The sequence below is a fragment of the Piliocolobus tephrosceles genome, chromosome 18 (genome assembly GCF_002776525.5).
Source record: "Piliocolobus tephrosceles isolate RC106 chromosome 18, ASM277652v3, whole genome shotgun sequence".
NCBI classification, from domain to species: Eukaryota; Metazoa; Chordata; class Mammalia; order Primates; family Cercopithecidae; genus Piliocolobus; species Piliocolobus tephrosceles.
The window spans coordinates 58,815,473-58,839,785 of NC_045451.1; the positions used below are offsets into that span (position 1 = coordinate 58,815,473).

The 24,313-nt window shown below is 48.7% G+C and overlaps 1 protein-coding gene across 1 annotated transcript in view; it reads right to left on the reverse strand.

Moving 5' to 3' along the window:
- The window catches only part of CABLES1 (Cdk5 and Abl enzyme substrate 1), a 126,963-nt gene that overhangs the window by 10,470 nt on the left and 92,180 nt on the right, over positions 1–24,313 (reverse strand). The window contains exons 5-7 of the mRNA XM_023207795.2: positions 12,422–12,518; positions 11,087–11,243; positions 9,896–9,999 (exon numbers count right to left, since the gene is read on the reverse strand). Coding sequence (XP_023063563.1) covers positions 9,896–9,999; positions 11,087–11,243; positions 12,422–12,518 — 358 coding nt within the window. The remainder of the gene's footprint in view (positions 1–9,895; positions 10,000–11,086; positions 11,244–12,421; positions 12,519–24,313) is intronic.

Below are 24,313 nucleotides of genomic sequence, written 5' to 3' on the forward strand. Positions count from 1 at the left end.
AGGTCATGATTCCCCAGCACATCCTGTCTGGAGGGAGCCCGATGGTGGCCCTTAGAGGCCGGGCCTCCCAGCCATGCCAAGAGATGGCATCCTCTCTTCAGTGCTGGGGGTGAGCTGGAGAGGCGGTACTAGGAGATTGAGCCGCAGAAGTGGGATGACCACAGCCCCCCAGCCACTCATTCTTTCTGGTGTGGGACTGAAGAAATGAAAAGTGAGGCCAATGCTTTATTCAGGCTTGAACTATATGAACTATAAAAACTTGCAAGCTGGGTGTGGTGGCTCTCACCTGTAATCCCAGCACTTTAGGAGGCCGAGGCGGGTGGATCACTTGAGGTCAGGAGTTCAAGACCAGCCTGGCCAACATGGCAAAACCCTGTCTCTACTAAAAATACAAAAATTAGCTGGGCCTGGTGGTGCATGCCTATAGTCTCAGCTACTTGGGAGGCTGACGCAGGAGACTCACTTGAACCTGGGAAATGAAGGTTGAAGTGAGCCAAGATGGTGCCACTGCTCTCCAGCCTGGGTGACAGAGTGAGACTCTGTCTCAAAAAAAATAAATAAAAAACCTTGTAATGCCTGGGTTTTGCCAGTGCATGCTACTGTAAATCAAAAAGTGCCAATTAAATAGGCAGGAACTCCTTCTTGGCCTGGGACAGTCTGAGTGACAACTGATTTTTTTTTTTTTCTGAGACAGAGTCTCACTCTGTCACCGAGGTTGGAATGCAGTGGTGCGATCTCGGCTCACTGCAACCTCCGCCTCCAGGTTCAAGCGATTCTCCTGCCTCAGTCTTCCAAGTAGCTAGGACTACAGGTGTGCACCACCACGCCAGCTCATTTTTGTATTTTTAGTAGGGACGGTGTTTCACCACGTTGGCCAGGATGGTCTCCATCTCCTGACCTTTTGATCCTCCTTCCTCGGCCTCCCAAAGTGCTAGGATTACAGGTGTGAGCCACCACGCCCGGCCATAACCACTGTTTTCAATGCCACCTAATTCCAGGCCACGGGATTCACCAGACGAAGGGCTCCTTGTGGCCCGCAGCAGGCCCAGGCTGTGTGATGGTGGGGGGGCGGTTCCAACCCTGCAGCAGGCAGTTGTGTTTTTGCAAGGGTGCTCATTCCGTTCATGGAGTGACAGGTCACTTGAATGCACTGTCGAGCACTTGAATGCCTGACTGCAGGGAAGCTATGTGCACAGCTGCGTACGGGGAAAGGGGAAGGTCAGATGGAAGGGACTGTCCACAACACAGATGTCCAGAGATGCAGTTCACAAGGAGGCCCTGCCTGGCCTGCCCTGCTGGAGACAGTCTGGAAGGCCTAGGGTGGGAGTGGACAAATTCTTTCTGAGATAAGAGGAAGAGAGAAGGCTACAACTTAGTTATCTAGACAAAAAGTCTCCCATATCGATTGCAGAAACACTGATACATCTTTTGCTTTTGAGACAGGATGGGTGACTCTGTTGCCCAGGAGGGAGTACACTGGCACTCACTACAACTCCCGCCTCCGGGGTTCAAGCAATTCTCATGCCTCAGTCTCCCAAGTAGCTGGGACTACAGGCGCACGCCACCACACCTGGCTATTGTTTTTGTATTTTTTGGTAGAGATGGGATTTCACCATGTTACCCAGGCTGGTCTCGAACTCCTGACCCCAAGTGATCTGCCCACCTCAGCATCCCAAAGTGCTGGGGTTACAGGCGTGAGGCACCGCGCCTGCCCCATCCTTTGCTTTGTATAAAAACAAAGTCTTGACTTGTCATGAGTGGAGCGAAGGGGCCTCCATGGAACTGAACTTGGCCCCCATCCCGGCCCACTGTAGCAATGCTGTGAAGTGAAGGCCCCTCAGGTGGGCTGGGGTATAACGGGAGAGGATGGAAGGTACACACGCCCCAACAACAATCCTGGAGAACAGTGAGGGCCTCAGGCTGCTGGTCTGATTCCAATCGAAACAACAGAAAAGGTACTTCCAACTCCAGGGCCTGATAAAGCTCCGGTCTCCATTTCCTACTCTCCTGTCTTCCAAGTCTCCCCAGGAACTCTTATGAGCAGTTCTAAGCAGACACTCTGCTACTGTTCTCCTCTGACCTACTGCCAGCCCTAGTGCTGCCTGCACCCCAGGAGCTAGCAGCAAGACCTGGGGCAGGTATGCAGCCGCTGCAAGCCTTGGTTCCACGCCACGCCTGTGAAAGGAAGGAGGGATACAAGGCAATGCACACAGCTCCTTCCAAGGTCAACAGCCACTGTGGAATTAGGCTCTTCTGCTTTGGCCACACTTGTACACGGGCGTTCAGGCTCAGTTGGGCACTGGAAGGCAGATGTTCCGTGCTTGTTAAGGCAATTAAGCAGCACAGCGGCCCTTGACTAAATCTATCTAGCCACCAACAGATGGGCATTTCAGCTGTTCTAGGCATTTAATCCTTTCCCTAAGAGGACAGTAAATCACAAGGAAACTATGGAAATAAACGGGTAGCCTACGCAGCCTGGGGCTGCATTTGTTGCTATTTCTACCCATCGAATTCAAAATACCGAATCCTGGATCGACTCTCCCTCCCACTAAAATGAAAGGGTTTGCACACGGCGAGGAACACAGGAAGAAAAGCTGCCTCTGCTTCAGGTTTACACGGCCATGGCGAGTCACCGGGTGGCAGAGTATGTGCAGTGTCAGATTTTTGTCAACTGTCTGGTGCTACCGGACTCCTGGAGTAGTGTCTCCATCCACTTGAGATGACACCAGGCGACTGGCCCTGAGTTCACCCACACCCAGAGAGTATTTGGATGCACTTCTAAACGCAAGCTGCTGAAACAGTGGCAGTACAGCATGAGCCAAACTGCGTGGAACGTCATGTTCAAAATCACAAAGTGACTGTCAAAAATCCGAGTCAAATACATAGAAAGAGAGCAGATGCTGCAATATCCTGAGTGAAATGTCAAACTCATATTTTGTTTTGTATTAGTTTTTTTGTTTTGTCTGTTTGAGATGGAGTCTTGTTCTTATCGCCCAGGCTGGGATGCAGTGGCACGATCTCGGCTCACTGCAGCCTCCGCCTCCCGGGTTCAAGAGATTCTCCTGCCTCAGCCTCCTGAGTAACTGGGATTACGGGCGCCTGCCACCACACCTGGCTAATTTTTGTATTTTTTAGTTGAGATGGGGTTTTGCCATGTTGGCCAGGCTGGTCTCAAACTCCTGACCTCAGGTGATCCACCTGCCTCCGCCTCCCAGAGTGCTGGGATTACAGGCGTGAGCCATCAAAGCCATTAGTTTTACAAGAAAAAAATGAATTGTAAAAGGTGTTGGAATTCTAGTAGTGCTGTTAACAACAACAAAAAGACCAACCAACCAACCAACCAACCAACAAACCCACACCCAAACCAAGCCTCCCTTCTCCAAACAGCACCATCAGGCATTTCAGGCACTTGATGTGAACACTTACACCGAAAGCTGCAGGATGCTCCTCGGCTACTGCCCAGGCCTGCGCACCTGAGGGCGCCCTTCAAGCCTCAGGGAAGTGCCACAATAGGGAAGAGCTGAGCTACTGTGCTTCTAATGTGATGTGGCATTTTCTTAAAGAGGGCCCCTCCCCAGAACTGAGTAAGCCTCAGGCACCTTGAAACCTGAGGACTTGGAAAGGGTCTTGCATTAGCTTCCCAACAAATCCACCCTGCAGACAGGTAACAAGTGCCTAAATCATCCAGGTTACTTCTAATGGAAATATATATATATATAATAAATTATAATAAACATATGACTATGTTATTAAATTATAATTTGTATATATTTATAAATATATACTTATATCTATCTCTATCGGGGGACGGGCAGAATCTAATCACCTCATGGAAGGCTGAATTAGTCTTTCTTTCATTGAGTCAATTACTTCCCACTGCTCAGTATCTCATGCTGTACTGAAAAATTAAGTTCTAAGATACATTCCCCCAACACTGGGGAGATGTGGGGGTAGAGGCAGGGCTTTCTCTGCGAGGACTTAGATCTTAATATTCGGTAAATAAAAAATAGATACTTTATCATGGAGATCAATGCAAGAGGTTTCTCTCGAGGTTCACACGCATGTGCGTATCATAAACAATGTCGGTCGGTTTTCTTTTTGATGTGAACATGGTGCAAGAGGGATTTCTTTGAGAGGAAAAGAATCCAGAAATCCACTCAGGTAACTGAATTTTGTTGGCATTATCTCAGCTCTCCCGCTTACTTTCTCCTCTTAATTGCTTTCCACACCCATAAAGAGGGGGGAAAACACAAAAACCCACTACGACCTGGGCTGCCAGGTTCTAGTGATACATAACCACTCTCTAGTGAAGCTTTAATTATATGCCAAGTGGTGCAGAGAGCTGGCAGCATCTGCCCTCCCCCAAGACACACCATCGCCCAGCAAGAGTCTGCATGTAGCCAGGCGGCTCACCATGCTCTCCTGTTCTGTGGTCACCTTCTAGAAACTTGAACACCAAACCACCAGGCCAGCTGCAGTTTGTTTTGCACACCTGCCCCAGGAATTTTTTTTTTGTTTTCGTTTTTGAGACAGAGTTTCGTTCTTGTCACCCAGGCTAGAGTGCAGTGGTGTGATCTCAGCTCACCGCAACTTCTGCCTCCTGGGCTTATACGATTCTCCTGCCTCAGCCTCCTGAGTAGCCAGGATTACAGGCATCCGCCACCACACCTGGCTAATGTTTTTTGTACTTTTAGTAAAGATGGGGTTTCACCATGTTGGTCAGGCTGCTCATGAACTCCTGATCTCAGGTGATCACCCACCTCGGCCTCCCAAAGTGCAGGGATTACAGGTGTGAGCCACCACGCTCGGTGCGGAATTCTTTTTAAATTCAAAATCTCACCCTCGCCCTTCTACAGTAGATAATAGTGGGAGTGACTTGCACGGATCAAAGTTTAAAAATACAGATATGGGTGCAAGACTGATTTGAAAAGGGTGCCACTTGCACTCTAAATGACAGGCTTTACCTCTGGAAGCTTCTCACTCTAAGACATGTCCTGACTGCGGCGACGAGGGGCCTTTTTATATTACACTGAGGACACACACGCACAGAGATAAACGTTCAGCTACCTCATGGCTGGCTAATAGCACCTACACTAGGACTCAGAAATCCCCTCCTAGGTATTTACCCCAAGGGAAATGAAAAAGTATCTCCACAGAAAGACATGCACAACAACATTCACGGAAGCTGCATGAACAAATGTCGATCAACAGGAGAAGGGATACACAAACTATACTACATCTTATACCACTCGGCTTTTTTATTTTTATTTTTTTGAGATGTAGTTTCGCTTGTCGCCCAGGCTGGAGTGAATAGTGCCATCTCGGCTCACTGCCACCTCCACCTTCCGGGTTTAAGCAATTCTCGGCCGGGCACGGTGTCTCAAGCCTGTAATCCCAGCACTTTGGGAGGCCGAGACGGGCGGATCACGAGGTCAGGAGATCGAGACCATCCTGACTAACACGGTGAAACCCCGTCTCTACTAAAAATACAAAAACTAGCTGGGCGAGGTGGCGGGCGCCTGTAGTCTCAGCTACTCGGGAGGCTGAGGCAGGAGAATGGCCTAAACCCGGGAGGCGGAGCTTGCAGTGAGCTGAGATCCGGCCACTGCACTCCAGTCCGGGCGACAGAGCAAGACTCCGCCTCAAAAAAAAAAAAAAAAAAGCGAAACGCGATCTCAAAAAGCAATTCTCCTGCCTCAGCCTGAGGGGTAGCTGGGATTACAGGTGCCTGCCACTATGCCCAGCTAATTTTTGTATTTTTAGTAGAGACGGGGTTTCACCACGTTAGCCAGGCTGGTCTCAAACTCTTGACCTCAAGTGATCCACCCACCTCACCCATCTCGGCCTCCCAAAGTGTTGGGATTTATAGGCGTCATCCATTGCACTCAGCAATTAAAAAAAAAATCTACTGATACACATAACAAGGGGAAATCTCACATGTTAAGTTATATGAAAGAAGATGGACCCCAAAAAAGTATATGCCATGATCCTATTCACATGCAGTTTCAGAACAGGTGAAACTCATCTATGGTGACAGAAGTGAGAACAGTGATGGCCTCTGCAGGAAGGGGGTGGGAAGAGTGGGATGGGGAGGGGAACTTTCTGCAGGGACAGAAATACTCTATATCTGGATCAGAGCCGTGGTTATAAAATTCATGGAAATGCACACTTCAAACAAGTGCATTTGATTGTCTGTAAATTACCCCTTTTAGCGGCTGCAGCAGGATTTGATGGATGAAAGGATTAGCTCATCACTTTTGAGCTTGATTCAGCAGAGGCTACTTGAGCATCTCAAGAGCCTGATTTCCACAGGCACAGGACATCCCAAAACAGTGGAGGACAGTCCCAGGATTTCAGGTGGGTGCCTCTGCTGGGCTGGCCACATTGGACTGCCCTGGGGGCCCGAGGAAGACGGGACAGGCAGCAGGACTCCAGGGCCTCGGAGGCTGATACTAAGGGAGGTGAGCAGCTCCACATAATAGGCCTGTGACCAGCAAGCCTGCCCCTTCCCCAATCACCAAGCATTCCCACCCAGGAGGGAATCTGCCCTCTGTCTGGGCAGAGATCCCCATACCAGCCTAGTGGCCAAATGTGCCCCAGGCCCTCGAAGAGGGCGTTCCACAACCTGGCTCAAAGGAGCCAGGGCCTTCGGAGCCAGTGCCTGTTTCAACGGCAGCTCCCCGTGCCTGGGGCCGAGTCAGTGGGGAGGGAGGGTTTGTCAGCATCATCATTTGTGGGCTCTGCCTCCTGCCTGTGTGTGTGCAGAGGGAAGGGCAACGACTTTTACAGTTAGAAAAACCTATTTTATGCAAAACCAACCCCCTTCATACTTGGGGTCTTTCTACTGGGCTCTCCCTACCAAAACCTGGCAGGGCCGCCCACTCTCAGCCCTCAGTGCTTGCTTCAATGCCATCCTTAGGGGAAGTCTTCCTTGAGGCCTACCCCCTGGAGCCCACCTCCAACCCTTCCATCATTTCCTGCCATTTGTTTGTTTTGTTTTGTTTTGTTTGAGACAGGGTCTTGCTTTGTTGCCCAGGCTGGAGTGCAGTGGTACAATCTCGGCTCACTGCAGCCTCTGCCTCCTGGGTTCAAGAGATTCTCCCACCTCAGCCTCCCCAGTAGCTAGGACTACAGGCGCCCGCCACCACACCTGGCTACTTCTTGTATTTTTAGTAGAGATGGTGTTTCACCACGTTGGCCAGGCTGGTCTGAAACTCCTGACCTCAGGTGATCCACCCGCCTTGGCCTCCCAAAGTTCTGGGATTACAGGCATGGGCCACCGTGCCTGGTCTCCTGCTGCTTTTCTAAGATGGTTCCTTCCTCATGATTATGGTGATCTGTCTCCTTGTTTACTGTTTACTCTCTGACATCCCCACTCACTCCAAAGTGGAGAAGAACAGGGGCTGTGGCTAGTTAGTTCTCTACTGGGTAAGGAAGCCTGGCTCATAAAAAGGCCTCAATCAACACTGGTTCAACAGGCGAATTCTATACCTATTCCCCAACACACAAAAATAAAGCAAACACCCCAGTCCCCGCCCCGCCCCTGCCCAACTGCCCCACTCTGATTCCTACAAGTTCAATGGAAATGCATGAGACACGGCCTGTAACCCATGTCGGCTTCTAGGAAAGAAGTCTCCAGGGAGCTGGTTGAGGCCCTTTGTAATATACAACATACTGTCAAGAACTTAGACGCGAATGCTGAAACGTGGATCTCCCACATTTTATCAAAGTACCAACATCTGTGGCCAGAACAGGAAACACGTAGGTCTCCAGGAGCCGACCAGGAAAATGCGGTCCACGTGTAATTCCATTCTCTATAGCGTGGAGTATTCCCGGGAGCACTGACTGCAGAGCCAATGCAGTGAAATGACAAATGATCCACTTGGGAACATCAAATGAGGAGGGCAGGACATACATGCTGACTTGGCAATCTTCTAGCACAGTCTAAGGAGGAAAAGTTGTATGTGCATACGTGCACATGCACATACACACATACTGTGGCCTGGAACCTCAAGGCTCACAATGAAATCATTTAAAGAAAAAAAAGATCAGATAAAAAAGATCAGATCTGGCACCAGCCTGACACTAGGCCTATAAACGGAGAGGTTGGCATTATCACCAGGCATAACATGACTGGTAGGAGAGCTCCCGCCAACATCGATCAGAAATAGTGCGCCTTCCTATTCTCTTGGTTACCTAGAAATCTGCTACACTGTTGGCCCAAAGCATGATCTTCATGTCCAACCCCGAGGTTGGCAGTTCTGGGGCTGACTGCTGAGGAATGTGGGATTCAGAGATAGCTGGGAACGTGAAAAGAGCCCCGAGCCAGGAGTTCTACCCTTGATCCCCCATTTCCCATCTATCAACTAGGAGAGCCTCACGTGGACTCCCTGAGCCAGTTTCCTGGCCACGTTGCTTAATAAATAAAGTGAATTTTAATAAATAAGGCAGTGAATCACATAAAGCATCCTTCTTCTTACACAAGGTGCTCCCCCCCTTGATATCAGGGCAATCATTCTGGCCATTTATTGAACATTTATTACGTGCTAGCCTCTGCCAAAGATGAATATGCCTTGTTTTTTTAAATAAACAGGTCATAGAGTGGAAGAAAAGTAACTACACATGGCGCTGGTTTTGCTTTCTGTGTTAGGAGTTGGGGCATGAGTGAGGGAGGGTGAGGAGTAGGGACAATTTTAAACTAAATGCCTTTGACTTGAATGCATTCTCCAATGACTAAATGCATTCTGACGCCATGTGGCGTATGAGAGTGACCACTGAACGATGTGCCAAAGAACAAGAGGATAAACGCTGAAAGTAACTGGCAAGGCCCCAAGTTCTGCCTGCTGTTTCTCTGACAAACAGCGGAGAACCCTAAATTCTGAATGAAGATGTGGGTGCCCTTTGAGTATGGGGATTGGTTTCCACTCTGGCTACTGCAGATATAAAAGCCTAGAGGAGAAAAAAGACCTCCTGGTTCACTCCTAAGGCTGGGACTCCTGAGAACAGCTCAGGCTGGGAGCACGGGAGGGAGGGAACCAGAGGAGGAAGCGCTTGGTTGTGCTGGCCCTGCCAGGCCCGGCTCATGGGCCAGAACATGCAGAAGGCAGGGAGGCGGTGGGGGTGTTTTGGGTGGACGGCTCCCACCTGATGCTGTGCATGGCAGGCCTGGCCAGTCGACTCTTCTGAAAAAGTGCAGCTCCCCCTCCTCCCATAGCAGGCGGGGCTCTGCTTGCCGCAAGAGTCAGGGCAAGTGGCCCAGAGAAAGCACCCAGGGCCCCGCCAGGCCCCTCTGGTGTCTGCAGAGGAGATGGCAGCCCTTGGTGCTGGCAAACAGTGGTCAGCCGAGAGCAGAAACCAAAATGACACACAGGGAAAAACAGGAAGAGTCCATGAAATCAAAACAGCAGAGAAAGGTTTTGCATGTAACACCCACAGTGTCCTACTTTCGCTTTCCCAGGAGAGAATTCTGTCATCCCCAGCCAGGGGCCAAATGTTTGCTCAGCGTGAACAGGAAGGCCTGCAGACACCAAGGAACTCCAAACAGAGCTGTACGTGAACTCAGCACTCCCAGGGATGGGCCTGGTCCTCTCCACTGGGGTCTGTGGAGGTATAAGCTCGGACATCCCCCTGCAGAAGAGAGGGTCCTCCAACCTGAGCTGGTGACTTTGTGGCCACCGGCAGCCCGGCCTTCGCAAGCATCCTGAAAGTGGTGTTTGCAGGCCAGGTGGCCGGCAGGATTCTGGACAGCAGGCAATACTGGTCCTTCCGTGGGCACCCACACCGGGGAGCTCCCCCCAGGCAGAAAAGTCTTTGAACACGCCCCCAGTCACCTCTAACCCACGCTGGGGCAACTGAGGGGCTGTGGCAAACTGAGCCTCCTTTCCACACTACTCACCATGTAGGAAGGGAAGATCAGAACGCGTTTGTGCTTGCCACAAGGCCACTGGGGGTCATCCAAGAGATTCGGGTCATAGTCCATAAAGTCTCCCAGGTCACTACCTGCAGATCACACGCAAAATGCAAAATGATAATGAGCGGCTCCGGACCCTCCCCAGCAGAGACAGCCAGGAGAATGCCAAGTACAGCTGCACTGAGGAAAGGCTGGCTTTGGGGCACTGAGCTCAACGTCACCGCACTCACTGACTTTTATTAGACACGTCCGTGTGCCAGTGAAGTGCGTTCTCCTCTCCAAAGGGTTCACCAAATTCTAAACATCCTGACGTTTTTTTCTATTTTAGAAAATTATGTATTAATCTCCCTGAGCCAGGAGAGCAAAAAACTTTACGCGGTGTCCAAGATGCAGAGGACACTCTCAGAGTGTGGCCCTGAAGAGATTCATTTTTCAAACTTGCACATCAAATTTGGAGACGCCTGTGCAGCACGATTTGCTGTGAATACTTCCAGGCAGGCTATTGTGTCTGTGTGAATACGAACCAGAGTGGCCACCAAGGCACAGCTGTGAACGATCAGAGGTGGCCGGAACACCAGGACAGGGCTTCAGAACTCAGCACTTGGGAAGACCTAGGGAACGTCACATTCACCTGGAATTTCCCTGAGAGAAGAAACAGCACTGCCTCCAAAAGCGTTTTCTCCATGCGCCAGTTCTTACAAAGGTTTGATCAGCAAAGCTAGAAGTATGCAAGTCTTCCTTCAGCCGCCAAGTTGGCTCACCCACTAGGACCGGCACAGAGGAAACTCACACACCCGAACCTGCACTTCAGAGCCCAGATTTTTCATTTTAAAAGTCCAAATTGAGCACCATGAAAATATAGGACAGAACCAGGTCATTGCTGGGAGGAGCTGAGTAGTCGGGGAAGCTGGGAGACGCAGCCACCTCTGCATGGTGTGCATGGCCTTGGCGTCTCTCCACATGGAAGTTCAGGCTGTCAATGACTGGGGCATCTGATTAGAGAGAAATCACCTGTGGCTTCACTGTGGGCCCGCATTGCCTGAGATCAGGCTTTCCTAAAAGTCACGTCACCTGCAGGCCCCCGTCTTCCAGTCTGCATCACAGGGAGACCCAATCCCCATGTAAACAGAGACACCTCCCACCACGAGCTACCACACCCAGCCAGGCCACGGTTACCTGTGTCGAGGCTCCCCTGGGTGCCGCTTGCCCGGCCTATGGAGAGGCTGCGGTGGCTCAAGTTACGGAACTGGGAGAAAGAGGAGGTGGAGTCTACGGTATTTCTCCGGGCTCCAAAGGCATTTGTGGGTAACAGAAATTGGGTATAGGAAACAGTCTAAAAAGTGAAGACAAAAACAGGCCAGTGATTATTCCAAGGCATTGCTAGCTCTGCATTCTGATCAAGCTACAATTGTGACCCCACGTTCAGGTCCACTTTCTCCTATTTGCAATTCTGAAATCCAATGAGCTCTGAACAATGACATTTGTTTTGGTACTCATTGGTGCCAACACCCAACCTCAACTGACTCAAGGTTACACATAGTTTCAACTTCCCCACTGGGTCTGACTATTCCTATCACATGGAAGAAACATTAATGTATTTGACAGTAAGGTACCATCTCAGAACCTGCTGGGGTGTTGTGTAATCCACGAGGCACACACTGCATTGCTTTTTATAATCCATCCAGTGCACAATCCCAGAACACTTCAGGCCCCAAGAGTCCCTGGTGAAGGCTGTGGCCGCCTATCCTGCTCCTCTGGCAGACACTGCATATGACCCTCCACTCTATCCCATTCTCCCTGGCTCCTATGGGGACACTTCCTCGTTAGGGGTGAACAGAGCAAATGCATTGCTTTTCACCTGCCCAGGCAAGCATCTTACATGCACCCCATCTACAGCTTGAGCTCCCAGCAGCCTCATCAGCAAACAGACTACCCCGGGACAGATTCCCCAAGGAACACCTGCATCATTGCCATACACGGATTTTGGAAGGCTTGATGAGGACTGTCTGGACCCTGCACAACGGGGAGGGTCATCTTTCAACCTTTCACTCCTGAGACTTCAACCCCACGGCTTGTTGCATGTGGATGGAAGAGGAATGTGACCATCCTGCTGCCCTGTGGTCATGGTGTAAGACTGAGGGACTCATGGGAAGCTATGACACTTTCTAGTAGCCTGAAGACTGCTTGCTGACACCACCAGTGAATAGATGCTCAAGCCACTCGTCATTCCACCCCGGAACATGCCTGCGTGTGAGGTGCTCATAACTGCACATTCAGTTGTAAACAGCACTGGCGGAGAAATACACGTGCCGTGGGAACTCCTGCCGTGCTGCTGCTCACTCACCGGCTGCACACTAGGGGAGCCGGGCAGGCTGGCATCACATGCCTGGGAATCTGCCCCAGACCTTGAGCCCTCCACCTCGAGAGAGGCTTGTGGGCTGTCCCCGTCCTCTGCTTCCTGACCCTTGTGCCTTCAGCACAACTCAGTGACCGGCGGCCTGGCAGCCTTACCTTCCCGTCAGCACCCAGCTCCACACCTTCCAGACCAATGATCTCTTTCAAACTCACTGCGCCCGCCGATTGTCTTCCTCCGTCCAACTTCAAGTCCCTGGGAGGACAAGCCAGAGGGAAAAAAAAATGCTTTGGTGTGCACCCCAAAGAGCCACGAGGATGCTTACTGCATGAGACAACACGGTCACACCGATGACGATGACCAGGTGAGCCCTGGTGATGGGACAGCCCTTTTCCCTCCTCGGGGGCTTGCCAGCGATGCCTTGTTGCAACCACTTTGACGTAAATGAAATCCAACTGAACAGAAAGCCTGAAGATGAAGCTGATGGTTTACAGACATCCCTCCCTCTTCCACGAGGCCCCTTATGTTCCTAGAGACGGCCAGTGAACATGAGGCCAGAGAGCATTCCCTGAGCACCGTGGGACCACAGTTTGCTGGAATCTAGCTGTTGGGTTCTTTCTTTCTGTTTTTTGTTTGTTTGTTTGTTTTGAGACGGAATTTCACTCTTGTTGCCCAGGCTGGAGTGCAATGGCACGATCTCGGCTCACTGCAACTTCTGCCTCCCAGGTTCAAGCAATTCTTCTGCCTCAGCCTTTTGAGTAGCTGGGATTACAGGTGCATACCACCATGGCCAGCTATTATTTTTGCATTTTTAGTAGAGAGAGGGGTTTCACTATGTTGGCCAGGATGGTCTCAAACTCCTGACCTCAGGTGATCCACCCACCTTGGCCTCCCAAAGTGCTAGGATTACAGGCGTGAGTCACAGCACCCGGCCTGGGTTCTTTCTAATGTTGTGTGAGACCACCTCTCCTTGCCGCTCCCCTTTCTTAGGAGAAACGAATTCTTATCATAAACACCTCCTGGGTGTATTGTTGGTGATGAAAGAATTAATGCCACAGTAGTCACCTCTACTACACCTGCCAAACCACCTAGAAAATGAGTATCTTCTAATAAAAGAATAATCTCTAGTAATAACAAGTATTCATTCATTCATTCAGGGACGAAGTCTTGCTCTGTTGCTCAGGATGGAGTACAGTGGTGTGATCATGGCTCACTGTAGCCTCAAACTCTTGGACACGCGCCATCCTCCAGTCTTGGCCTCTAAAGTGCTGCGATTAGAGGTGTGCGCTACCATGCCTGGCCAAACAAGCATTTATTTAGCACTTTACTATTTCCAAAGACTCACACATCATTTCTTTGGTTCTTTAAGATGACCCTATGAGAAAGGCACTACTATTTGGATCCAATTTACAGAGGAGGAAACTGAGGCCCTTGTGAGATTGCCAAGGTCACTAGGATGGTAGGCTGGAGAGCTCATCCAGTGTCATTTCTAGTACATCACATTGCCGTGGAGATGCAAGATGGACTCGCTGTGACTATGCTCAGGTGTAACTGCTCACATCCAAAGGACCACGCCCTTCCCCTACAGTAATTTTTAAAATTTGCCACATATTAGAATCGCCTGGGGATCTCTGACAAACTGTTATCTGGCTCCCACCCCCAGACAGCTGGCATGGGGTGTGACCTGGACATCGGGAGTTCTAAACACTCCCCAGGCGCATCAAAACTGCAGCCATGTTTGAGAATGACCAGGTCTTCGTGTTCTCTCTGACACCCAGTGCCTGTTACTCAAAGTCACCTCAGACCCACCGCATACTTGCTGTGTGGCCTGGATGGAGGGACCACATTCAGGGGCCAACCTCCTACAACCTATGCAAGAACAAATATAATGCAGGGGCAAATTGCTCCCAGCCAAAGACAAAGTCATCAGGTAAGAAGAGAGGAGGGAGCCAAACGAGTGTCGAGAAGAGAAGGGAAAAAAAGCTATCCTCAAATATAGAAAAAAAGCAGGGATGCTCTGACTCTGTTAAGCCATCATCCTAGTCTCTGAGCATTACATGAATGAGCCGGTTCCCTTATCCTACCTATAATGTGCAGTCTGATGAACAGAAATGCCCATGACCTTCGTGTCTAGTAAGTGCTGCATTTCCACAGCAGGCTTCCTGGGAGGCCATGGTAGTGCCACCCTCAAAACATCTCTGGAGTCCCATTCAGAATCAACACCAAAGTCATGCAGACGAAAGCCAACAACCAACTCTGTTCACATCCACAAGACCGTCTGCCGTACTGCTGCACCTGCTACGCAGGCAACCCAGGGCGATTCTTAAAAGACTTCTTAAAGCAATTACAGATGGAGATGATGAATGCATCAGGGCACTAGCTTAGGGAAGTGCCTACAAAGCAAAAAAGTGAACAAGGCAATAAGGCAAAAATACCTGTGGTGGGCAGGGAGGGAGGGGACTGACCACATGCAGAGCAGGACAAAAATAGTAGTGTCTTCCTTTTCATTCAAGGACTAGCAGCTCAGTTCCACGGGCTTCCTACTTTTCCAAAGCCAAACCCAGCGAGCGTGGTCTCCAAATTGCCAACTCCCAGATAATTTTCTCCTTCCTTGTTTCCATTTTGCCAGATGGAGAATGTTACTTAGGACTGAAATGAATAGAGAAGTAGGGAGTATCTTTTTGGAGCATGCCAAGGGAAATAAAGAGAATTCCAATAAGCCTATACCGAGACGGTTCTCAGATGGAGAGCTGGCTGCAGGCAGGGGCAGAGTCTCAGTCCATTTTCATATCCTGTCTATACAATGTCTGATATGTAACGACCTATTTACTGAGCTGAACTAGTGTGGCTCTTTGCCATCTCGCCGGTACTGGTACATACAGATGGCATGAAACGGCATGATTTTCCACTGTGCCCCTTTTCATCTGTCTTCAATTTGCTCACAGGCTCACTCCTTCCCCGGGGCAGCCTTGTCCTGGCCAGCTGTCTGCCTGCCGCCAAATGTGCACATCACACATCACAGTTAGCAGAACCAAACCAGTCGTGCCTCTTCCACATTCCCCTTCTTGGCACTTCCGCCAAAGGAAATGAAGCCCTACCAAAAAAATATAATCATGTGCTCAAGTCCAAGATTCCATTCCATGAGATAAAACCCAAACCCATTTAAAGAGACAGGGATTCTTAGACCCAGTGGATTGTCCAAGCGTCTCAGCGACACTTGGGACCACACGTAAGATGGGCAAGGCTCCACCAACCCTACCCACAGAACTGGTCCCTCGAGAAACAACGTGACTCACTGTAGTCACCACTTCCCCCTGGCTTTCCACTTACGTCATTCCGCTTTCTAAACTGCTAAGGCCAAGCTGAGCAAGAAAATAAGCAAGAATAGTGGGGCCACCTAAACTGCTACCGGAGACACGTGAGGCTCGTTACGACTAGTGCCATGCAACACACCCGCCTGTGATGACGGAGATGGTCCTTACTTACCTTGTCCCACACGATGGTTACGTGTGGCAACTAAGTGCTTGAAATGTGATCAGTTGACTGAGAAACTGAATTTTTAATTTTATTTAATTTTAATTAATTTAAATGTAAATGGCGACATGTGGCTAGTGACTCCTAAGACCCAGTGCTTCTTTGGTAGGACTTTTGCTACCCTTACAAGTTCCTATGGCAAGATAATATAGTCACAGATATTGAGTGACTTGGATTTGGTCTCCCAGTTTTCTTTCCAAGAGTGGCCTATTTTCTGCCTATTGCCTCTGGGGATGTTGAAATTACAGGCCCCTGCAGATGGAGCAGCAGTGCAGGATTCACCTAAGTCAGGAGGGAAATGACCATGGGGTCCACAATCAAAGGGGGCCCATGCCCTACCCCATCAGCACCCCAAGAACAGACTCTCCACCATGATAGAGATTCGTAACTCACAGCTGGCACAGAGCAGATCTTTTTGCCTGGAGGGGTCACGGGGCGGGTGTGACAGAGTTTTGGCAGTGCTAGGGCAACCAAAGGAACAATAACCAGCGTGTGTTCCCCCAATCCTAGGCATTACAGTAGGTTCCAGGCCCTTCTTTGCACAACACTGGAGACGGGGAGGGAGGGGTGCCCAGTGAAAAGTGAGTCTCAATTTCCCCTCCGCCTTGTAGAAGGAGGGTTTATAGTTCATATCAAGTAGATTTAAAAAGAAGAAATGAGGTATTTCTTATACGCCAAAGCTACTCACACTTCAAAACTTCACTGATACAGTAATAAGTATCATCACAGCTCTAGAACATTGACAGCTTCGTGATGGCAGAGGGCAACTTTTCCACACTTTTCCTCCCTCAGATTCAGGGAGAGGTTATCGCTAACTTCAGGGCTACCATTTGGGTGGGTTTGAATTAAGAGTGCACGCGTACAGATGTGGACATAGTCAGCGTCCACAGCAAACAAAACAGATCTCATCTAAGCCACTTCTAACAATGTCAGTTTCTTCTCATAGCTTTTGAATTTGTATGTGTTAAGACTCTTGGGATCTAAAAAACAGATCTTTCACAAAGAGGCTGACAAACTTTTCTGGGTTCACTCTTATTAGTTTAGGGCTCTGATCAATGTTACTGGAATATTTCTGATATTAACATGAAACATTAAATTGCTGTTCTTTGATCATATTTGACCCCCATAAACAGTGGTTTCACATTGTGCCACACAGCGTAAGAGCTCAGCCAACTGCTCAGTCTTTATGTGTGAGTGAAAAGCAGGTGAGACCCATAGTCTTTGCTGTCCCTCTCTTTCAGAAGCCTAGAAAGTTGGAGGTGCGTGCAGAAAGGAACTCTGAATGGTGTAGATTCGCCCAAAAAGAGTATTTTAAAAACTCCAGTGAAAAAGAATGAAGCAGAAGTCCCAGTGGAGTGTGATGAAATCTTGGTATTTTCTAAGATCATTGTTCTGAATTCTCATTAAAAATGGTACATAAAAATAGAAATATCTATTTGGCTAAAATGCCAGCATTAACCCTCCAGCACCAGGAAAGAGAGCTAGGGCATGTGGAACTGCAGCTGAAAGTAATTAAAAGCAAACTGAAGTTGAAGTTTTCACTTTCTTTGAAAAAGCCAGATTTTTTCCCAGACACATCTAGCGTTCAAATACTAATTTATTTTTTTAATAATTTTTATTTTTGAGATGGAGTTTTACTCTTGTTGCCCAGGCTGGAGTGCAGTGGCATGATCTCAGCTCACTGCAACCTCCACCTCCCAAGTTCAAGTGATTCTCCTGTCTCAGTCTCCCAAGTAGCTGGGACTGGCAGGGCCCGCCATCACGCCTGGCTAATTTTTTGTGTTTTTAGTAGTGACGGGGTTTCGCCACATTGTCCAGGCTGGTCTCGAACCCCTGAACTCAGTTGATCTGCCCTCCTTAGCCTCCTAAAGTGCTGGGGTTGCAGGCGTGAGCCACCGCACCTGGACCTACTAATTTACTTATATTCCACTTCCTTTTAAAAATGGCATAGACGTAAGTTCAAATACTACACATGAATATTGTCTGAAATTGTGTATATTAGGTTTAAATGCTATAGCTTTTACTCAGAGGTGAACACCATTAGTCAGGTTATAGGAAATGATCTCATTTCTACAGACACTCTAACTGAACTACTGGCAAGGAACTGTGGATGATGCAAGGTTGTTTGATTCCTTCTCTCCACAGCCCTGGGTAGTGCTGCAACTTAGGCACGTGTCCTTAGAGGAGCTGCTTCACATTCTCTGCAAGTTTGTGAACTTCTGCAGAGGCTGTAGGCAACAAACACATTGAACATCCAGTAGAAAGATATATATTTTTTTTTTTTTTTAACAAAGGCTGACATTTAAAACTGGCCCATGGGGGTAGGTGAGTGGGAGTGACTGGAGGGGGTACAAGGGAGGGACTCAGAAGATGGGGTCGGGGATTAAAACAGGAGATGAAAGCGTATTTGGGGACACAGCCAAGCAGCAGTTATACCCTTAAGCAATGAGCAGAAAAACACGTTGGTTCATTTTGGGAGTGTAAACTCATCCTTCATAGGATGGCACCAAAATTAATTTAACGCAGCTCTCCTTGAATGCCTGTAGTTTCACTGTTAGAAACCCCTGGACCTCTGTCTTAGTTTTGGCTTCTTCAGCACAAAGCACATATGCACAGCTGTGGAGTCATCTGATCAGAGCAGGTGGCTAATCTAGATATCTTGGGGCGAAAGGGGAACACCTAGGTCATTATTAATCATAAAACGGCCAACTCTGGACTTCATCGTAAAAGGCAAAGTGATTTTTATTTTCCTCTTCTGTGGCTCCCTGGCAGAGGCCCAGCCAGCTGCTCACTGAGCCATAATGCATGGAATAGATTCTGACGGGAAAACAAGATTCCCTATTAGATAACAAGAAGTTCAAGCTATGGCCCTTTCCTCAGGGAGCATGATCAATGAACTAATATTACTCTTTTAAAAAAAGACGTAAGACTTAAATATCTAACACCCGGGAACTAGACGGAAAAAGTGTGATCCAATTAACTAGGTTCCAAGGCTTTCTGCTTCCAAGATGGAGTGGTTCTGACTTCTCTCCACCATCCTTTCTCTAAGGGCGCTCTGAGCCCAAGACCTTGGAACACCTGCCAGGAGCTCCACTAGGCGCTAGCTCTTCAAAGGACAACAATAGGTTGAACACTTTGATGTGTCAATAATTTAAAAGTCAATTAAATATTAACAGGATTTCCAGACCCTTCAAAACGAATAAAGAGTGAGAGATTTCCTGCACCTAAAGCAAAGCCTGAAAGCTGGATTAGGAAAGGAAATACCACTTGTGAGCTAAATTTTAATTAAGAGATTTACACATGCCCCGGAAGTCAACAACACAAGTCTTCCTCTTAGCTGAAGAGTCCTGTTTGTTACCCCTTCCGATACAGTGCAGCTGCCATCTTGGACCAGGCCTGCTTGCTGGCATCAAGCAGAAGGTGCCACCACAGTTCAGAGACAATGGAACAGGGTCCACAGTTGATGGACAAAAGTAAAGTCAAAAGCAGCTTTTAGTCTAGAAGTCCCTTCCCACTCCCACTCAGGACTCCATCGATAAGCCATCCCCTGAGAGGGCAACTGGCAGAAAATGAAGGGGTCTTAACGTAGCTTATAGTCAGATCTTTGTCTAAAGGCAGCTCCTATAAACAGGCAGATAATGGCATGAGTCATCCATGAGATCATTCCAGAATCTGTCTTTGTGTGGGAATATGCTTGGTGTGAGGAAAGAAACACAATTTGTGAATGTGTAATTTTCCACAACAAAAATTTTCTGGGGAAAGTGGGTGGGGAAGAAGGGGGCATGGGCCTGGAGCCAGGCTGGGAGCATTTAGGCTTGAAGGCTCTCTCTAAGAATAGAAGACGCTGTTCTCTGGGTCGCAAACAGATCAACACTCAGGAAATGGACCCAAATGGATGACCTCATCTGAATGCCCCCAAATGCCAAAAGCTAAGGATATAAACACCATGTGAAAGCTGTTGACAATTTAAAAACACATCCCCCAGAGGCACCTTGCAACTCCACTGGGAAGCCATCTTCTTCATCACACGGTCTGTGATGCATCTGCAGTGAGTGACCCCTGCGACTATCATACAGTCAGGTATGGTTATCTGAAGAGGTGTGAACCTACACACACATCACAGAAACTCTTTTTGCTGAAATCACCTAGTTTGGTGAGTTCACATAATCTCCAATCTCAGGTTTACTAGGTTCACCCCTACTTTCTTCAGGTCAGATCCACGTGTACAGAAAAACCGACCCATATCCAGGTCTCAGGAAATAAAAAGCCTTTGGTGGCTGGTGCCGGTTCTCTCACGCACAGGAACAATTCTAGGACTAGCTCTCAATACAACACCTGCAGTCTCTCACTCACCCATGGGTTGTGCTCCAGAAGCTCCTGGGCTGGCAAGTTGGAACTCAGAATGCATTTTTTGTTGATGCAGTAAGTGAAGATTAGCCTACCCAAGGCTCTCTGAGCCTATAATATAACTGAATCAGCCCAAAAGCAAAAACAAGAGCTCGGGTCATAGGAGCAAAAGGTCAGAGGGTGTGTGAGGGTAAAAAAATAGGAGGAAGTTGAGTCTCTCTCTTGGTTTCCTGGTCCAGGCTTGACCCTAAGGAATCTCTTTTTTTTTTTTTTTTGAGATGAAGTCTCATTCTGTTGCCCAAGCTGGAGTGCAGCGGCATTATCTTGGCTCGCTGCAACCTCCACTTCTTGGATTCAAGCGATTCTCCTGCCTCAGCCTCCCGAGTAGCTGAGGCACATGCCACCATGCCCGGCTAATTTTTGTCATTTTAGTAGAGATGGGGTGTCACTATGTTGGCCAGGCTGGTCTTGAACTCCTGACCTTGTGATCCGCCCACCTTGGCCTCCCAAAGTACTGGGATTACAGGCGTGAGCCACTGCGCCCGGCTCAGCAACATTTTAAAGGTCAAGTTGCTATTATTTCACCTTCTTCTCTGAACTTCCCTTTCCTTCTTAGGACTCCAGGAGCCTTTCCCCTACGCTATTCCTGTTTTTCACAATTCCTTCCCTCTCTCTACATGTAAATCCACAAATTCCTTTGCAGTGCCGAGATTTCCCACTCCTGGCCCTATGGTGGTGACACAGTAGCCCACAATGGGGGCTGGAAAGAAGAGGGGAAGAGCAGTGGTCTTGGATAGAAGTATTGGACAAGCTGTTTACCAAGTGGGGTCTGCCTATTTAGGGAAGTTGAGAAAGTTGCTTGCAACTCATTTTGTGAGCTGAGGGTCGCCAAGCCAAACCACAAATCCACACTAGAAAAGAGAAGGCCGTGACTAATGTGGATAAAAGGCAGAAAGATTCAGGCTGGCCTTGGCAAGTGTTAGCTGAGGAAAAAGGAGCTGGTTTAAGGCTGGGACTCTTCCCAGAAAATGGCATAATTTACAAGCTTCATCTGAGAAGAGTGTTTACAGCTATGGGAAGGTTTGATGTTACAGTTACAGTGAAAAAGCTGGGCAACATCTGTTCCTCTTCTCTGTAATGGGCTTGTTTTGAAAGGTGGGATTTAGCAAGAAAGATCAAAGCAAAACAATGGTCTCTTCACGTTCCATAAAGTGTATGCATTAAGAAAAAAAAAAAAGACTGGAAGGAAATAGACCAAAATGTAAATGGTGGCTTTGTTTAGGAGGTGAGGCTCAATCATTGTTATCTTCCTTTTACTTTTATACATTTTTCAAATAGTCTTTAAGAAAAATGTACTACTGAGGAAAAAAAGACTGAATAAAAGCAGATCTCAAGGTGAATCCAGTGTATTTGTAGAACTGTACCACTGACAAACTCACTGTGAACCTGACTGGGAATTGCTAAGTTCAAGTAGATCTAGAAAGAGCAACGAAAATAGCTCTGTGACAGCCGGGCGCAGTGGCTCACGCCTGTAATCCCAGCACTTTAGGAGGCTGAGGTGGAAGGATGGCTTGAGCCCAGGATTATAAGACCAGCCTGGGTAGCATGGTGAAACCTGACTCTACAAAAAATACAAACATTAGCTGGGCGTGGTGGTGCATGCCTGTTGTCCCAGCTACGCAGGAAGCTGAGGTAGGAGGATCGCTTGAGCCTGGGAGGTCAAGGCTGCAGTGAGACAAGAACGCACTACTGTACTCCAGCCTGGGCAATACAGTGAGACCTTGTCTCAAAAAGAAAAAAAAGAAAACGCTCTGTGACTGGACAAAAATGGAAGTGAAACTAATGCTTAATGAGTATCTACTACAGCCTGGCAGGGTGCTCAGAGCTTTCGCATATAATATTTCATTTACTATTTCATTCAGCTCCCTGAGGTGGACATTATAGTCCATTTTACGGATGAGTGAATCTGGGGTCAGTAAGGCTAGTTCATTTCCCAGGACTGAGGCTTCTGCCTGACTGCCAGCTCGTTCCCATGTACCACACTGCCTCCCTGGCCGCAGGTGCCCACAGGTACACGATCGCAAGGATGGGTAAGGGCTGTGGTTTTCCTAATGGAGGCACCAAAGGAGGTGGATGGTGGGAGTGGGGATGAATGGGCTACTTGCGCCCATTCCCGATTCTCCAGAACAGCTCTGTAGTTAGCTGTTTTATCTACTGCAATTCTATGTAAACTTATATTGGAAGAATGGCTTCTGCAGCTTAAAAAAAAAAAAAAGCGAAAGCCAACAGTCTCCAAGTTCCTTCCAGCTCTAAAAGACTATGTTTGAGCTGAAGAGTGCTCCTTACTATGCAACTCATTTTTGGTCTGGCATTACCTTTACCTTAACGATCTTCCACTTCACATACCCTTTAATGAATTAGCTCAGGGCCACCCCAAGCAGAAGTGGCCATGCAATCTATCCCTGGTAATGATTAGTGGGACTCTGGCATCAACAGCTGTGTTATTTGAAAGGCATGGGCACAACCCATACCCAGCCTTTAGTCAATGCATGCCAGTAAGTCCTGATAGCTTCCTAACACATGCACCTGATTAGAGATGGCCATGCTGGGCTTCAGAAGGGCCTAGTAATAAGGAGTAGATCGTGTGTGGATGAGTGTGGGTGGGTGGTGGCAGGGAGGACGCAGGAAGGGGCTTCAGTCTACCCTAGACACAGAGAGGGGCTCCAGGGACAGGATAGAGTGTCCCACTCTCTACAGAACTGAGCCTGGGAAAAATAACCTTTTTTTTTTTTTGAGATGGAATCTCGCTCTGTTGCCCAGGCTAGAGTGCAATGGCGAGATCTCGGCTCACTGCAACCTCCACCTCCTGGGTTCAAGTGATTCTCATGCCTCAGCCTTGCGAGTAGCTGAGATTACAGGCGTCCACCACCACACCCAGCTAATTTTTTGTATTTTAGTAGAGATGGGGTTTCACCATGGGGGCCAGGCTGGTCTTGAACTCCTGAACTCGTGATTTGCCCGCCTCGGCCTCCCAAAGTGCTGGGATTACAGGCATGAGCCACTGCACCCAGCCAGAAATGCCCTCTTCTTACTCTAGGCTACATGCAATCTGAATATGTCCTGCACAATATGGGGCTGTATCACTTACATGTAGCTCACATGCTGCTGGTTTGGAGATGTTCAGACAACCTGAGTTGATAGAGGACTAGGTAAACCTGCCAGCCAAAAGCCAGGGAATTCCAACAGGGCTCAGGCAAAGACTGCAGAGGCCAGTGTGACCTTATCTAAAGGCCCTTGGCATCCCTGGGCTTAACATTCAGGGTGCAAGTATTTGTAAGCGGCTCTGCAGATGCAGAGCACTCGTGATCGGAGAGAACTGCACAGGCTGTGAGGCTAATGTCAGGGGAGTCACCTGGCTCATGGGTGGCAGGGGCCTTGCTGGGGCTTAGCACTTGCTAAGTGCAGCTCGATGCCCTCTTTTGTCACTTCAGGCTTAGCAACTTTCACTGTGGGTGGGACAGAGTCACTTGGAGAGAAGCAGGACCCTGAGGTCCATGTCAGTTCATCCTTGTTAGCACCTTCTGGGGCCTTCCTTATGGCCAACCATCCAGCTCCATCCTTTTATGGAGGTGCCCTCAAGGATGAGGTACCAGGCTGAGGGACCCTGAGAGATGGCACTGCTTCTGCTGAAGTAGTCTGGCCGTCCTTTGTTGGAGCAAACAGGTAAGACAGACAGACAGACAGACAGATAGATAGATGGATGGACAGATAGACAGATAGAGCGCGCAAGTGCACGAGCACTATATTCATGAACACAGCAATTCTCAAAAGCCTCAGAAACCTTGCTTCTACTCACCCAACACACAGAACCAGAGTGACCACTACTTTCTGTGCACAGTGCTGCAGATACCTTGAGGATTAAGATGCAATCAACACCCACAAGTGAAAAATAAGTTAAAATGTATATTATAAGCCCTGAGACATGAAGGGGCTCTTAGTGGAGCTGCGGGTGGGGGGACAGGTGCTGTGGGGCACTGAGAAAGCTGCCTGGAGGGAGGGCTGAGTATCCCCAAAGATGAGGAGAGCCTGATGCATTAAGGTAGCTTGCTAGGGCTGAGAGGGACTGTGCTGAGAGAGGGCTGGAGAGGAGTGCTGAGGCCAGAGCCTCA